At 62.4% G+C, this 13,950-nt stretch overlaps 1 protein-coding gene across 11 annotated transcripts; it reads right to left on the bottom strand.

Annotated features, from left to right (window-relative positions):
- Nucleotides 1-508: 508 nt before the first annotated feature.
- Nucleotides 509-13,585, bottom strand: PUF60 (poly(U) binding splicing factor 60). Of its 11 annotated transcripts, none has more exons than XM_034966846.2 (13): nt 13,156-13,255; nt 11,556-11,870; nt 8,468-8,554; nt 5,962-6,057; nt 5,741-5,830; nt 4,802-4,852; nt 2,509-2,670; nt 2,329-2,421; nt 1,998-2,211; nt 1,728-1,918; nt 1,465-1,600; nt 1,044-1,279; nt 509-951 (listed from the first exon to the last, which is right to left on the bottom strand). In XM_034966846.2, the coding sequence occupies exons 2-13, from the start codon at nt 11,688-11,690 to the stop codon at nt 652-654; spliced, it is 1,791 nt and encodes a 596-aa protein (XP_034822737.1). In that variant the 5' UTR covers nt 11,691-11,870; nt 13,156-13,255; the 3' UTR covers nt 509-651. The 11 variants fall into 11 exon arrangements, with proteins under 11 accessions (XP_034822737.1, XP_034822738.1, XP_063463045.1 ...); XM_034966847.2 differs by having other exon boundaries at nt 11,556-11,707; nt 13,156-13,241; XM_063606975.1 differs by having other exon boundaries at nt 8,468-8,551; nt 11,556-11,707; nt 13,156-13,193.
- Between the last annotated feature and the right edge of the window lie 365 nt (nt 13,586-13,950).

Genomic DNA, 13,950 nt, shown 5'->3' on the forward strand with positions numbered 1-13,950 from the left:
GGGAAGCCGGGCTCGCCCCGCGCGCGGGATATTGGGAGCTGCAATCCACGAGAGGCGGCGCCCTCCGCCCTCCGGTCTTCAGCCCGGCCCCTGGCCCCGCGGCATTTGGCCACGAATCTTAACGCACAGCCTCCTCCCGGGAAGCGACTATGCCCGCCCGCCCGCCTTGGACGGCCGGCTCTGCGACACAAAAGCACTGGCAGCGCGCGCTCTCCAGCGGGTCGCGGTGTCCCGGTGCCCAGCCTTCTCTCAGCACCACCCTGCGGGGACGGCTGCGAGCCCGCGCCCGAGAGCCTGGCGCCCCAGGCAGCCCCGCCCACCCAGCCGCCGACACCCGCGGGACGGGGCCCCGGGCGCCAACCCCCTACCCAGGTCTCGCCCACGGCGGGCCCCTCCTGCCAACAGGAAGCAGGTCCAGAGACCCCCCCCAACCCTGCCTCCTCGCCCTAGACCCCCTAAGGACACACGCCCAGGATCGGTGACAGGACCGACGGCAGACACACGGACGTTCAGGGCCAGCAGCATCCGCACCTTTATCCGCACTGTAGGCTGGGCTGGGCAGAGCGCGCCTGGCCCCGGGGACACCACTGTATCACTATAAAACCCAGAGGAAACAAGGAACAAGTGCAAGTCCGGGGAGAGGGACCACTGTCACGCAGAGAGGTCACTGTTATCAAAACGCTCCTGGTCGTACACTTCAGCCACCACCTTGCGGCCAGCAAACCAGCGGCCATTGAGGGCCTGGATGGCCTTATGAGTCTCGGAGGCTATGGAAAACTCCACAAAGATCTTGACAATGATTTCCGCATCCTCCTCCTCGCCTTGTTTCTCTTGGTAGATGATGACGCGGTTCACGGCCCCGAACTTGCCACACTCCTCTGTCACCTCCCCTTCCAGGTCATCATCGATGTCCTTGGGGTCCACCATGTTGCGCAGAACCATCACTGTAGACTGTGGGGGCAGGGCCGAGGGGAAGACAGCTGAGCACTGCGGCCCCGCCCCCCTACCCTCCCCCCCCCCCACCACCCTGCCCCTCTGCCTACCTCCTGCTTGCGGAGCAGCTTCTGCATCACCATGTGGCGGGCGCTACTGCCCGAGATGCTCATGTGCTCCTGCTCGCTCAGCATCTCTGGCCGCTCTGACTCGGGAAACAGCTCCTCTTCTTCCTTCTCCTTCTTGGGCTCCAGGAGACCCAGCGTTGGAGGGCTGGCCAGGATGGGGTTCACCACTCCCACCGAGGGGATGGTGACCGGGATAGGAGGACGGGCTGGGGTCACACCTGCAGGAAAACCAACCAGGTCCATCAGTCACTCCCTACCACCCCCCTTCCCAGAAAGGCACAGAGCTGGCCTGCCCTGGGCTCAGAGGGTTGTGCCCAGACCACCAGGGCCAGGCAGCTGAGGGCAGCGAGCCTAGAGATGCCAGGACAGGAGAGGAGAAGTTCTGGTACCACTTAAGACTCACCTGTGATGACTCCAGGTGCCTGGGCAGCCATGACAGCCTGGGGCAAAGTGCCCAGGGGCTGGGCCAGGGTCAATGCTGGGGACACCAGTCCAGGTGTGCCCAGGGTACCCAGCACCGCTGCTCCGGCCACTGCTTCCTGCAACCCAAAAGGTCACCGTGCTCAGTCCCTGGTCTGGCTACTCAAGACCACCTTGAATCAGTCTCCAAGGAATCAGGGGCCAGCCCGCCCACCCTCGAGCCGACACAGCTGTGTGGGCCCTCACCTGAGCTGTGATCTTGGCAGTGGCTGCAGCAGCTGCCACAGCAGCGGCAGGTGGGAGGCCTCCAGGCGTGGCTGGTGTGAGTAGGGGCATGGGCGGTGTGACAGCCTTGCCCACCCGCAAGTACTGGCCACCCAGGTCAAAGAGGTTCATGGAAGACACAGCATCTTGGGACGACTGGGCCTTCTCGTACTCTGTGGGCAGGAGCAGCAGTGAGCAGGGCCAGCCCCAGCCTCAGGTGGCCCCCATCCCGCCTCAGCCACCCCAGCTCACCAATGAAGCCGTAGCCCTTGTGCTTGCCAGTTGTGGGGTCCCGGGCCAGTGTGCAGGACTTGATCTTGCCAAAGGCCTCAAACACGCTCTTGATGTCATCGTCTGAGAGGTCCTGGTGCACAGAGGCCACGTAGATGCGGTTGAAGGCCCGTGCCTCCTCAGCCAACTGGTCTATGATGGGCTGGGCCTGCCCTATGTTGCTGGGTCTGCCCACCTGGGGAAGAGGCGGTGAGATGGAAAGACCGGTCAACCCAGGCCCGGCCACAAAAGGCTTCCGTGGAGGGGCAGCCCTGCACGCCTGCGGGATCGAGGCCTTGGCTCCCTGCCTCACCTTGATGTTCCTGCCCCCCAGCATCACCGAGTTCATCTGCTCCAAGGCCAGCTGTGCAGCTTCGGGGACCTCATACTCCACGAAGGCAAAGCCCTAGACACAGGGACACACCTGTCAGGCTGCGCGAGCCCAGGGGTGGGGGCAAGCCCCAAGTGGCCGGGGCAGACCAAGCCTGCTGACCTTGTGCTTCATGGTGACGGAGTCCCAGGACATGTCGATGCTCTTGATGGGGCCAAAGGGGGCAAAGGCCTGGCGGATGGTGTCCTCCCCCAGCTCATAGTAGATAGAGCCCACGTAGACGCGGCACATGATGGCCAGCGCCCGCTGCCGCTGAGCCGCCATCTGCAGCAGGACAGAGGGGAGAGAACCGCTGGCTCGTCAGGGGCGGCAGGAGGCTGGGCAGCCCACTCCCCTCCTGGCCCACCCACCCAGCCCTGCTGTGGGGAGGGCTCCCCACATGACAGGGAGGTGCGGGCTCCATCCCTGCAGTCAGAGTGTGGGGGTCGCAGGACCCCGCCACCCAAAGAAGGAAGGCCAGGCCCAGCGGCAGGACAGGACGCACCCCAGCCCGCCAAGGTCCCAGGCAGACTGTGGCAGCAAAGCCGACAGATGGTCAGGAGGCAGGGCTGTGCGCCCTCCCACCCAGACCACCCCTCCAGTCTGGGGGCTGGGTATCCCAGGCTGGGCTGGGAGATCCTCCCACTGTCCCAGCCAAGGACCACGACAGAAGAGGGAAGGAGGAGCCATCCAAGCTGGAGGGACCCACTGGTTTGGTGGCCAGAAGAGAGGAGGTCAGAAGACAGGGCAGCCACTGCCCAGAAGAGACCCCAGGGGAGGAGCTCAGGAGCCAGATGGGGGCTCCCTGAAGAGAGAACGAGGAGCAGCTGCTCATGCTGGGCCAACTCAGGTGGGGGCTCATGCTGTGCCTTCCCAGTGCCCTGCAACTCCTCACAAAGGAGCTGCCTGGAGCTTGTGCCCCCAGCCGAGAGAGCGGGCCCAGGCGAGACCACTGGCCTGGCCCCCGGGGGCACCATGAGGTAGCAGAGACCCTACGAGAAGCCCCCAGGCTCCTTAGAGCTGGTGACAGGCCTGGCCGGTCCAGGGCCTTGGCTGTGAGCTTGGCTATTGCGCTGAGGGACCTCCCCACACCCTCAGGGACGGGTTCTCGCCCCTGTCACCTCACAGGAGACATGCCAGGCAGGGGACTTCCAGAGCCACACGCAGTGGGCCACAGGGAGACTGTGGGCCAGGGCAGGCAAAGCAGACAGCTGGAGCCAGGCCCTGCCCCTCTCCACAAAAGGCCTTGTGGCCAGAGACCAGTTTCCCTCTTTAGACATCAGCTGGCCTAATGCAGGCCGAACCTCCCCATCCCGTGGAGAGGGGCCTGGAAGCATCTCTCCACATCAAGGGACTTCCCAAGGTGAGATATCTTCCTTCAAACCAGGCATTCCCTGAAAACGAGACTGTGTTCTCCTCACACTGGGCCCCCTGACAGACCTCAGGCTCCCCACTCAGAGCAAGACCCCCCCAAAGGTGGAATCACATCCCCCTCACTCAGCAGGCTCCCCAGACACGAGACCAGGCCTGTCCCTCAGGTCATGGTTCCCCCAAGACAGGGCCATGTCTCCTTTTCAGTGTGGGGCCCCACCCCCAGGCGGGCCAAGAGCTCTCTCCCTGACCAGACCCCCAGCCCGGGCTCCCATTCAGATGCTTCCCAGAGAGAACAAGGCGTGTGTTGCCCCATGGGAGCCACACACAGGGATGACCCCTCTGAACAGAGGCTCCCAGAGAAGGGGCCACATCTTCCCCTCAGGATCCCCGAGATGGGACCTGGCCTCCTCCTGAGCCTGCCTCTGGGGGAAGGGAGAGACACCTCCTTCCCACACTCCTCTGCCCACCACAGCCAAGGCCATAGCCGTGGCCCCTGCCTCCTCCGCCCTGGCTGCGTGGCCTCTGCCCCTTGCTGACAGCCAGGCACAAGGCCCTGCTTGCCCTTCCCTTGCTCGCTTGGGTCCCCCCACCCCCACCCCATCCAACCATCCTCCCTCCAGGGTCTGATGGGGCCATGAGTTAGGACCCCTCTCTCCTCAGGGGCCTGACCCCAACCCAAGAGCCAGGCAGCCTGGAGACTGACGGGGCTGGAGGCCGTGGGCGCACCCCGTGCGTGCAGGCGGCGTGGGCGCAGACGGGCCTGGTGCTGGCAGCTACCCGCCCTGGCCGGCTGCCCTCCGCAGTTACCTGGCCGATTAGTTTTAAGGTGGGCCCTCAGAGCAGATGGAGGCCTCCCCAGGGGCGGTCCCGGGTGGGTGCCCACACCACTGGCCCCACCACGCCTGGCGCTCTGCTGCGCTCGTCCAGAGCTGGCGGGCAGGGCCGGCCAGGGGAGCAAGGTCCCCAGCACGTGGGCTGCACTGCCCCCCTCTAGCCCTGACTAAGGACATGAGCCCCGGAAGAAGTGAGCATTTCTATTGACCGATTGCAAAGGTGAGAGAGGATCTCCAAAGCCCATTGTCACTGCTGCCATCTGAAAGACAGTAAAGACAGAGTTCAGTCTGTTGGAGCCGAGCAGTCTCCCGCTCTCGTCAACACCTCACGCAGACAGCGGCAAGGCCCGGAGTCCCCGCCCTGCCAGGGAGGCCGCCTGCCTTCCCACACTGCTGGCCGCCAGCACCTGCCCAGGGGGGCCGCAGCGCCCCATGTGCCCCGCCCTGCAGCCTTGCAGCTGGGCCGGCTGGGGCAGAAAGGAAGGGAGGGAGGGAGGGAGGAAGGGAGGGAGGGAGAAGGGCAGTGGAGCACAGTGAATGGCCAGGACATCTCCTGGTAGCGTGAATGTCTGAGGGCTGGGCGGGGGGGCGTGAGGCTCGAGGCCCAGGAACCTGTCGGCCTCACACCGGCCTCTTCCCACGAAGGTATGGCAGCCTCCGGCCACAGGCCTGGAGCAGGGCCCCAAGGGAGGTGCCTCCAGACTGTCCCCTCAGTCCTGGGGCTGAGCCCAGGTGGTCTGGACTCACTGCAGGGGTGAGGGCCTGAGCAGTCTTATCCAGGCCACGGGGGCAGGGAGGCCCACGCCCTGCATGCTGCCACCATCGGCTGTGCACAGCTGGGGCAGGGAGCACGGGAGAGACCAGAGGCCACAGTGTGAAGACCAGGAAGGGGAAAAGGGTAGAGCTGCAGCCAAGCAGCCAAGAAAGGGGCTGCGGCGCTTTAGGGGCTCCAGCGAGCAACAGGTGGGAAAAGCTGGGCCACTCGTGCCTCAGAGAGGACCCCGGGGGTCCCGAGCATGAGTCTTTGAGAATCGGAGCACTGTAACAGCTTGCGGGGACGGCCGCAGGCCCAGGAGGAGGAAGAGCGTGAAGAGGAGGAGATGGTGGCTGTGGTGGGGAGGGCGGTAGAGGCTCCGGCCGGGGCTCACCTGCAGGTTGGTGAGCTGCTGCTGCTGGTGCGCGATGGTCTGCTTCACCAGCACGCTCTTGATGCTCTGCTCCATGGCGTACTTCTTGGCCTGAGAGAGGCGGCAGTGAGGAGCACTGGGGGCCCAGCCCATGGGAGACAGGCCTGCCCCGCACCCTGCCCCTGCCCCTGCCCCCAGTTGACTGTCTCACACCTGCAGTGCCCTGGGAGGTCCATGCTCACCTTCTGAAGGGCCTCCTGCTGCTCGGGCGTCAGGGGAGGCAGCCCCAGCTTGGCGGCTGTGCTCTGCCCGTTCTCCATCTTGATGGAGTCTGTGCCCTGGTAGGGGAGCAGGGGAATCCGTCAGCAGCAAGCTCAAGTTCTCCTTCACGTGGCCCCAGGAGTGCCACCCCACCTGTGTCCCAAACACTGCACATGGGCTCTGGCCCAGCCCCTTCCCAGAGAGACAGAGCCCTAGCACAGACTGTCCCCTGCCTGGCCTGTACTCAGGCCAGCCCTTCTGACATTGTTGTCCCCAGCCCAGACCACTGTCTCCCCCGGGACCCATGGGGTAGAACACAGACTGAGGCAGGCAGGTGCCCTGGAGGCCCTGGGCCAACCCGAGCAGTTGTGGGGCCCAGGCCACAGTGGCCTCCTCGGGAACCACCAAGATAAACAGCTGGAGGCAGGAAAGGGGTCCAGCCCCTTGTTGTCAGTCTGACCCCAGAGCTGCTATCACATGCCCTGCAGGAGAGCCAGCCTCAGCCGTCCTCCAAGGCAGGAGAAAAGGGCCACGGCTCTCTGGACGTTCTGGGACTCCTTGCTCCCAGGCTCCTCCGGGCTTCCTCACAGTCCCTGCCACAGACACAGGCTCAGCTTCCCTGGAGTTTCAAGGGGCCCACCCAAGGAGCTAATACAAGGGCCTCTCTCCCAACAGTGCTCCCCCCACCGTCCCCGCAGGCACTGTGCACACCTCCCAGAGAACACAGGCCTCTCTCGGGCCACACGAGCCCTGAAGAGGGCTCCAGCTCACTTCCACACACTCTTGCATGGGCTGTGCCTGGCCCACTGGGAGAAGCCAGGAGCAGACCCCACTGGCACCCTAGCCAGGTGGGCCTGGGGACCAAGAGGCCCTTGGGCAGTCACAGCCACTGCAGACCCAAGCTGATGCCAACCAGGATTATGTTTACGTCCCTCCTGTCAAAATCCATCTCTAAGCTTTTTGCAGAGGGAAGAACGCAGCTGTGTGAGCAGGGAGGCATGGCTAGCAGGCCCATCAGAGTGTGGGGTGGGCAGACAGCATGCCTGCGCCTGTCCTCCAGCTCAGCAAGCACAAAGATCACTGGCCCACCAACCGGGCCCTCTGAGACTTCCAGACACAGCCTTGAGGGGCAGCAGAGAAGAGAGAAGGGTCCCCAGCACAGAAGTGATGAGCAAGGACAGAGGGACACAGGAGGCAGGAAGGGACAGGCTGGCCCAAGCCCCAAGAACCCCCTCCTGCCTGCCAAGTGCTGGGATGCTGGCCCAGGCTCAAAGGGCAGGAAGCCCTGGAGACCCCTCCCCAGGCAACCAGAGCCCCAACCAGTCCCTGAAGGTCAAAGGCTGGCTGTGGGTGGCACCAGGTGCCCCAGTCCGGCTCACACCAGGCCTGTCCTAATCACCCTCAGCACCAGGTGCCCCAGTCCAGCTCACACTAGGCCTGTCCTCACCACCCTCAGCACCAGGTGCCCCAGTCCGGCTCACACTAGGCCTGTCCTCACCACCCTCACAGCTGGCCCCAAGCCCATTCCTCCTTAGTGGGAAAGAGGGCCCAAGAGCCAGAGGCTGGGACTTGAGAGCAGGCTGTCACCATGGTAATCAATGCCAACCCCCTCAGCCCCCAGACACTTTTCAATCTCCTCTTTGTCTTGGTAAACAAAAGGCCCTTCTCCCACCAACCAATGGCCGGCTGGGCGCCAGCCAAGGGCCAGGGAGCACCAGCCCCCACATCTCCCAGGATCCAAGCTGCATACCATGTCCCAGTCCCACCCCCTGAGTGTGCCTGGGGGACCAAGAGGAGGGCCCAGCCCCAAGAGGCCGCCAGGCCACCTTGCTGAGGCCCCACTGGAATGCTCTGGAGGCGGGCGCTACCATGGAGAAGCACAAAGAACCCAACTACCCAGCCACAGGCCCAGCTCCACCTCTGAGAGGACCTGCTCCCAAGGCTGGGCCATCCAACAGACTAAGACCCACCTGCACCCACTCTGGAGCCTGGGGCCGAAAAAAGATGGGGAGGGCTGAGTCCCCACCAGACCTGTGCTTTGACTTGCGCATTGCTTCACTGTTTTATTTAAATGAAAACATAGAGGTCTGAAATGAAATCTGTCCTTCTGGCTCCTAAAGCACTGCGAGTTCTAGAAAGCTTGGCCCACCCTTCCTGCAAGACGCTCATGCCTAAGAACGCGCGAGCTCCAGGCCCCGGCGTCCCCACCCAGCCAGACTGTCAACAGGCCCCGCCTGGTGCTTGGAGCAGGGCAGATGCAGAGGGCAAAGGCCAGCTCAGTGCCTGGGTGGGGGGGGTGCAGGGCTGGCGCGGGGAGAGGGCCGTGGTCCTGCGGGCAGTTGTCTGCCCAGAGGCAGAGAAGGGTTCCCGAGGTTCCTCCCGCCCCGCCCCCAGCCAGCCCTCTCTGGGCCCAGGGACGCGCAGGCAGGCAGGCGGGCGGGCGGGCAGGCGGGCGGGCCTGAGGGAGAGGATGCTTAAGGTCAGTACCTGTGGAGGTTTCCATTTGTCTCCCGCTGCCACCACTGCCGCCGCCGCCGCCGGCTCGGACCCCCCTCCTTGCTGGCCATTGACCTGCTGCAGGCAGGAAGGAGATGTTGTAACGGACAGGCACACCACCCCACCGCCCAGGCCTGCTCTCCTCCCGAGCTAAGGGCTGAGCTCCTCACGGATAAGCAAGGGAGGCCGGGCAGGGAGGCATTCCCGACATGACCCCCCAGCCCAAACTGCCCTCTCTTCACACCCATCAGCACGCCCAGGGACCCAGTCAGAAGCAGAGCGGAGCATGGGCTGGGCCAGGGCTGCCAGCGAGTCCCAGCGGGGACGGGGAGGAGGGTAGAGAGAGCTGTGCTCCTGCCCCAGGCAAAAGAAAGCCATCCTCTCCTGCCGGCAGGCTGGACGGCCAAAGGAACCGGCTGGGTGTCCCCCATGCCCTCCTGAGGCAGCAGCGGTGCCTTCCTGGCAACCTGTACACACCTTGGCCAGCCCACAACTCAGCCCCAGCTCCAGTGCCTTCCACAGGCTCTGGCCCAGCCCTGGTCCCAGTTCTCTCCTGAAGGCACTTTTAAGCAGCATGGTGGGCAGGGGTCTGGATGCGCAGGCCTCCCTTCCCTGGCAACAGAACCATCCAGAGCTGTCTCGCAGGAGGACGGCCAAGAGGTTAGCCCTCTGCACTCAGTAAGACCCACACCTAAGGGGGCACAGGAAGGAGAAGCAGCTCCACAATGGTCTTGAGGGATGGCAGGGCACAGACAGGCCACGGGCAGGAAACGGGTAACGCTGTGGCGGTCGGGAGATGATGGAAGGGCCTTGAGACCTACTCTACCTTCTCAGAGGCTGCACAACGAGAAGCAAGGTAGCATGCAGTCACCCCACTCCCAGCTCAAGGATGAGACCCACAATATCTAAGAACAGAAGAGATCAGTGTGCCCACCCTTGGAGCCATGTGCGCAAAGCCAGAGGCTGGGCTGACCCACCAGAGTGTCCCAGGTCCTTCAGCCTCCAGAGGAGGAGCAGCACCACCAGCCCAGCTGCACTGGGGAAGGCCAACGCAGCCCGTGCCTGGAGCTGCTCCCAATGCTGCCGGCATGGGTGTGCTCTAGCTGCCCAACTCAGCCCCACGCTGCCTAAACACTGCACCCCGGAGAGAGTGAAAGGAAACAAGGGGCCCCTCCCACTGCATGCACAGCCAGAGCAGAGGCTGCCTCTTTTTTTTTTTTTTTTTTTTTTGAGACAGGGTCTGGCTCTGTTGCCCAGGCTAGAGTGCGGTGGTGCAACTACGGCTTACTGCAACCTCCGCCTCCTGGAACTCCAGGCACGCGCCACCACACCTGGCTAATTTTTGTATTTTTGGTAGAGATGGGGGTCTCCGTGTTGCCCAAGCTGGTCTCAAACAATCCACCTATCTCAGCCTCCAAAGTGCTGGTACTACAGGCGTGGACCACTGTGCCCAGCCAAGGCTGCCTCTCACTGCCCACAGCAAGAGATCACTTCACGACCAGTCTCCAGATACCCGTGAACAGGGTGAACTGAGGGGCACTTTTGTAACTTCCTGCTCCCCCAAATCACTGCACTAACCAACAAGTGAGCCACAACAGTGTTGACAGTGGGATGTGGCTCAGAAAAACATTTTCTTGGGAAAAGCCGGCCCACTGGTGCATTCTACACAGGACACCCCATGCCATTCCTGGCAGATGGAAGTTCCCAGCTGCATGGAGCTTAGGGTTCTGTGCTAACCAGACGCTGGGAGAACTTGGAGGAAGCCGGTGTTTACAATCGCAGCTAGTCACGTACTGCCATCTTTAGGCAATTAAAATGGCATCTTTATGGTCAGGATGCCCCCCATCACCAGGCAGCAGTGCTTGGAGGGATGGGAAGCCCCTCTGAGGGGCGGCACAGCAGAGGGGCTCTGGGGTGCCAACTCTGGGACTGCCTTTCCTCAGCCCAGAGCAAAGAAGAGTATTTCCATCAGAAAACAAGAAAAGCAATGTAGGGGCTGGGCGTGGTGGCTCACACCTGCAACTCCAGCACTTTGGGAGACCGATGTAGCACTTAAGACCAGCCTGGACAACACAGCAAGACGCTGTCTCTATGAAAAAAAAGATTTTTTTTAAAAGTAATGTGGCCAGACGCAGTGGCTCACGCCTGTAATCCCAGCACTTTGGGAGGCCAAGGCAGGTGGATTGCTTGAGGTCAGGAGTTGGAGACCAGCCTGGCCAACATGGTGAAACCCCATCTCTACTAAAAATACAAAAATTAGCCGGGCATGGTGGCAGGCACCTGTAATCCCAGCTACTTGGGAGGCTGAGGTGCTACCATGAATTGCCTGAACCCAGGAGGCAGAGGTTGCAGTGAGCCGGGATCACCCCACTGCACTCCAGCCTGGGCGATAAAGCAAAACTCCGTCTCACACACAAAAAGAAAAAAAAAGTAATGTGGAGCGAATGACTGAAGGTCCCAAGGTCTCAAGGCTTCAGGCTCCTCAGCTGGGAATGGGGACGGCCTGTCTCCTAGGGCTACTGTGAAGATTCAGTGAAATCCCAACACCCCCCCAACCCCACAACCTGCAGTCCCTGCACATGGAAAGCAGCAAAGCAAGCCACAAGTTCCAGCACTCATCAGTATTGTTAACAACATCCAGTGTCAGATACCCAGGGCAGAGCTGGCTGCAGGACACTGCCTTCTATCTGTCAGTTCCCTTCACACAATGAACACTGCTTACTGCGTGCCCAGGCTCCACAGTGAGCGCTGCAGAGGCCGCAGACACGAGACAAGAGAGAAAGATGTCTCTCTCAGGAGCCTGGTGTCAGCTGCCAGCAAAGAATGCCAAAATCAAAGATGACTTCTGTGGTTTACCAGCACTACGAAGAAAGCACAGGATAAGAAAGGAGTGGCTATGAGCTGTGCCAGGCCATGGCAGCCAGGGGGCCTCTCTATGAGGTGACATTGCAGGCTGGGGCCTACAGAAGAAAGGAACTGGAACCCCAAGGGTGATGACCCCAAATGAGAGCTGGTCTGGCTGTCAGTGAAGAGAATGGAGCCATGTGTCAAAGTGAAAAGATGCATCCAGAAGACCTACCCTTGCTGCAAAGAGGCAGCCGGCCTCATTCTGCAGCCACCAGGCAGAAGGCATGCCCATGGGAAGGGAGGCCCTTCTGCATCTTCTGGCTTCCTTCCCCACCAGGCCACTGTCAGCCAAGGTCAGCTGCTCCATTCAACCTCCCATGAGAGCTGAAGCAGCATGAGACAGGGGACAGGCTCTCATCACTGTGCCCAACCAGGACGGTGGGAACAGACAACCCTTCTAGAAGCCTTTCCATCCCAATGATTAAAAGAGGAATGGGTTAGACCACAGGCTACAGCTCACTCCTGGAGCCGGATGCAAGCCTGAAACCTGACGATAAAAAAAACACGTATTAAACCCAACAGAATTTGGATGGCAACAAACACCCCAACAGACAACCCGTTCGTGGGGTCAGTTATGGCCCACGTCCAACTCAACAATGACACCACCTATCTGGCACCACGCCACAGCAGACCTGAGCCCCCATTTAACCCTCATGAACACAGGGCGCTGTTCTGCGGGTGCTTGGGGAGTCAGGCATCCACTCTCCTCCTCCACCTTCCCGTGTCCAGTCCTTGTCTCTGAGCCTCCTCCTCCTTCACCATCAACTCCCTGACTGCTGCCTGAAGACAGTCACCAGGTCCTCAACCCTTACATCCTTTCTCTCTGGAGTGCCCCTCAAAGGTCACTTACTCCTGTGGCTTCAAGAGAAAGGACATAGTAGAAAGAGTGGAGTTAGCCAGTCCTGTGAATCACACACTGGGCTGCCCTCGCAAGCTGGGTATCTTGTGTAAATGCCTCTCTCCCCCTAGTAACTGGTTTCTGCCTCAGTGGGACATGGGACCAGCCCGCCCGCTGGGGGCCTGGCAATGGCAGTCTAAGGACACTCCCTGGTCCTGCCAGTCCAGCCTTCAGCCATTTGCCCAAGCTGTCTTCTCAAACAGACCTTATCCCATCCCGCTGGGTGTGGGCTGGGGGAAGGGTGACAAGTAATACAGGGGTAAACTGCGGCTGAGAAAGGTCCAAAAGGGGATTAGGTCCTATAAGCTAAGTGGTGAGAAGGAAAAACCAGACTTCATCGTGCATGTGTTGTGTGCATGGGTGTTCTCCCTCTACGTTAATAACGCCTGCCCTGCCCGGGGAAGTGGGCACTGAGCAGAGCAGGGGGCGACTCACTCCTCTGGATGCCCACGCAGCTCCCTAGGGCGCCCAGCAAATGGCACCCTGGGTGGGAACTGGCTGCTGGTGCGCACTAGACCTCCAACTGCCTGTCTGGTTCCCCACTGCGTCCCCAAATCCTCCCGTAGAGCTGGGGACAATGCGATTTCTCAAAACACGTAGGATGAGAGCGCACGTCCTTTCTTTCCAAGGGGAGACAAGAGAATGGAGATAACCAGATCCCTCTACAGCACCGGAGAACGAATTCACAGCTGCAGGCGTAGTGAGCCAAGACCACCCCATGCTCTGAGCTGCAGGCCCCTTTCTACAGGTCCCGTCCCCTTCTGATCCCATCAACCCAAAGGCCCACGCATCACCCCCAGAACCCCGCTTCCGTCGTGACCACGGCGCACACCCCCGTCGGCAAAGGGAGGACGACGACCCCCGCTTGCCGGACCTAGCGGACAGGAACGCAACCCCGCCAGGCTCGCCCGCAAGGGCCACACACCGCGCCCAGGCCCCCGCCCCGCCCCGCCGGAAGCTGGGGTCCGCAGGCCGGAAGCTGAGGCCGCGAGCCGGCCGCCGGCGCGCGCCCGCCCCGCCCCCGCCTCACGCGACCCGGGGACACGAGGGAGTCCGCGCGGGACCTGGGAAGACCGCCGCGTTCTTGGGAGGCCCTCCGCGCCCAGGCTGGGTCGACGACCCGGCCCCGCAAGCCGAGGGCCGCCCGCGCTCATGGGGGGGCTCACTTACGAGAGCTATGGTCGCCGTCGCCATCTTGCGTCCGTCGCGGCCGCCGCGCGCGCCACCCACTCTTGCTCCTTCCGCTGTCTCGCGCGATCTGGGCGCCGGTGCACGGAACTCTCGCGAGGAAGGAGGTAAGAACGCGCTTCCGGGGCGGGGAGGAACGGTAAACGCCCCCGGGAGGGGCGACAGAAGGGGCGTGCTCTTGGCCGGGCGAGGGGCGTGGCCCGCGCACCTCGGGCGTCTAGGGGCGTGCGCCGCGGGACTCGAGTCGGACGTAGCTCTCCGCGTGGCCGACGCGGACGTGCGTAGTACCCTTCGCCGCCCGTCGCCCTTGCGGCCACTGCTACGCTTCTCTTCTCTGCCTTTTTGGGAGAAAACGCTGTCGGGTGCGTCATCCAGAGGCTCTCCCCCAGGAGGCAGGCGAAAGAGCGGGGCCCTCCTGAGCTGGAGGAGTCTCGGGTGATGAAAGGCCCGCGTGTTTCAGGCTCACGTCGTGAGATGCGTC

The sequence above is a fragment of the Pan paniscus genome, chromosome 7 (assembly GCF_029289425.2).
Source record: "Pan paniscus chromosome 7, NHGRI_mPanPan1-v2.0_pri, whole genome shotgun sequence".
Taxonomy (NCBI): Eukaryota; Metazoa; Chordata; class Mammalia; order Primates; family Hominidae; genus Pan; species Pan paniscus.